We start from the raw sequence: 1,044 nt of genomic DNA on the forward strand, positions 1-1,044 counted from the left end.
GGCAAAATCAACTGTGAAAATATTTATGTGCTTCTTTTTATTAATTTAGCTTATCATTTTTTAAAAATCCTTCATTTTATGAAAAAACCCTCTTGATTCAAAAGAAAACTCTGTTTTTTAAGAAAATGGCTGCTTATTAATTAATCGTTAGTCAATCTATAAGATAAATCAACTTCATATTAACCCATAACTTACATCCCTAATTTATACAGGAATTAAATTGATTTATAACTACTTGTATTTATGTAATTATGTGTTTTAATGATTTGGCAGATCAATGGATTAGTAAAATAATGGTTAGTTGCAGCCCTACCACCAGCCCTCTGACTTCAAACGTTCACCTGTCTGTAATTCAGAGGGCGATCGGTCGCTCTGCTCTCCTTCCATCATCTGAGCCTCCTGCTCCATCTGATCCACCGTCCCGATGTCCATCATCTCGTCCAGGTCGTTCTCCGTAGAGACAGTCGGCTTCAGAGAGGAGGACTTCTTTTTCTCTCCCTCCTCCTCCTCCATCTGTTTTTCTTCCTCTTTGTGATCAGGAGCAGAGTCCTGGTTCACCTCAGCTCTTTGCTCTGAACGTTTGTCCTGTTCTGAAGCGTCTTCATCCTCCTTCACTTCCTGTTCTGAAGCATCATCATCCTCCTTCACTTCCTGCTTTGAAGCATCATCATCTTTCACTTCCTGCTTTGAAGCATCATCATCCTCTTTCACTTCCTGCTTTGTAGCATCATCATCCTCTTTCACTTCCTGCTTTGTAGCATCATCCTCTTTCACTTCCTGCTTTGAAGCATCATCCTCTTTCACTTCCTGATTTGTAGCATCATCCTCTTTCACTTCCTGATTTGTAGCATCATCCTCTTTCACTTCCTGATTTGTAGCATCATCCTCTTTCACTTCCTGTTTTGAAGCATCATCCTCTTTCACTTCCTGTTTTGAAGCATCATCCTCTTTCACTTCCTGTTTTGAAGCATCATCCTCTTTCACTTCCTGCTTTGAAGCATCATCCTCTTTCACTTCCTGCTTTGAAGCATCATCCTCTTTCAC

At 40.0% G+C, this 1,044-nt stretch overlaps 1 protein-coding gene across 1 annotated transcript in view; it reads right to left on the reverse strand.

The window, feature by feature from the left end:
- Window positions 1-1,044, reverse strand: part of zmym4.1 (zinc finger MYM-type containing 4, tandem duplicate 1) — a gene marked incomplete in the record, with an annotated part of 22,861 nt that overhangs the window by 20,061 nt on the left and 1,756 nt on the right. Inside the window, 1 exon segment of the mRNA XM_014024466.1 lies at window positions 342-1,002. Coding sequence (XP_013879920.1) covers window positions 342-1,002 — 661 coding nt within the window.

The sequence above is a fragment of the Austrofundulus limnaeus genome, unplaced genomic scaffold (assembly GCF_001266775.1).
Source record: "Austrofundulus limnaeus strain Quisiro unplaced genomic scaffold, Austrofundulus_limnaeus-1.0 Scaffold424, whole genome shotgun sequence".
In the NCBI taxonomy this organism is placed as follows: domain Eukaryota; kingdom Metazoa; phylum Chordata; class Actinopteri; order Cyprinodontiformes; family Rivulidae; genus Austrofundulus; species Austrofundulus limnaeus.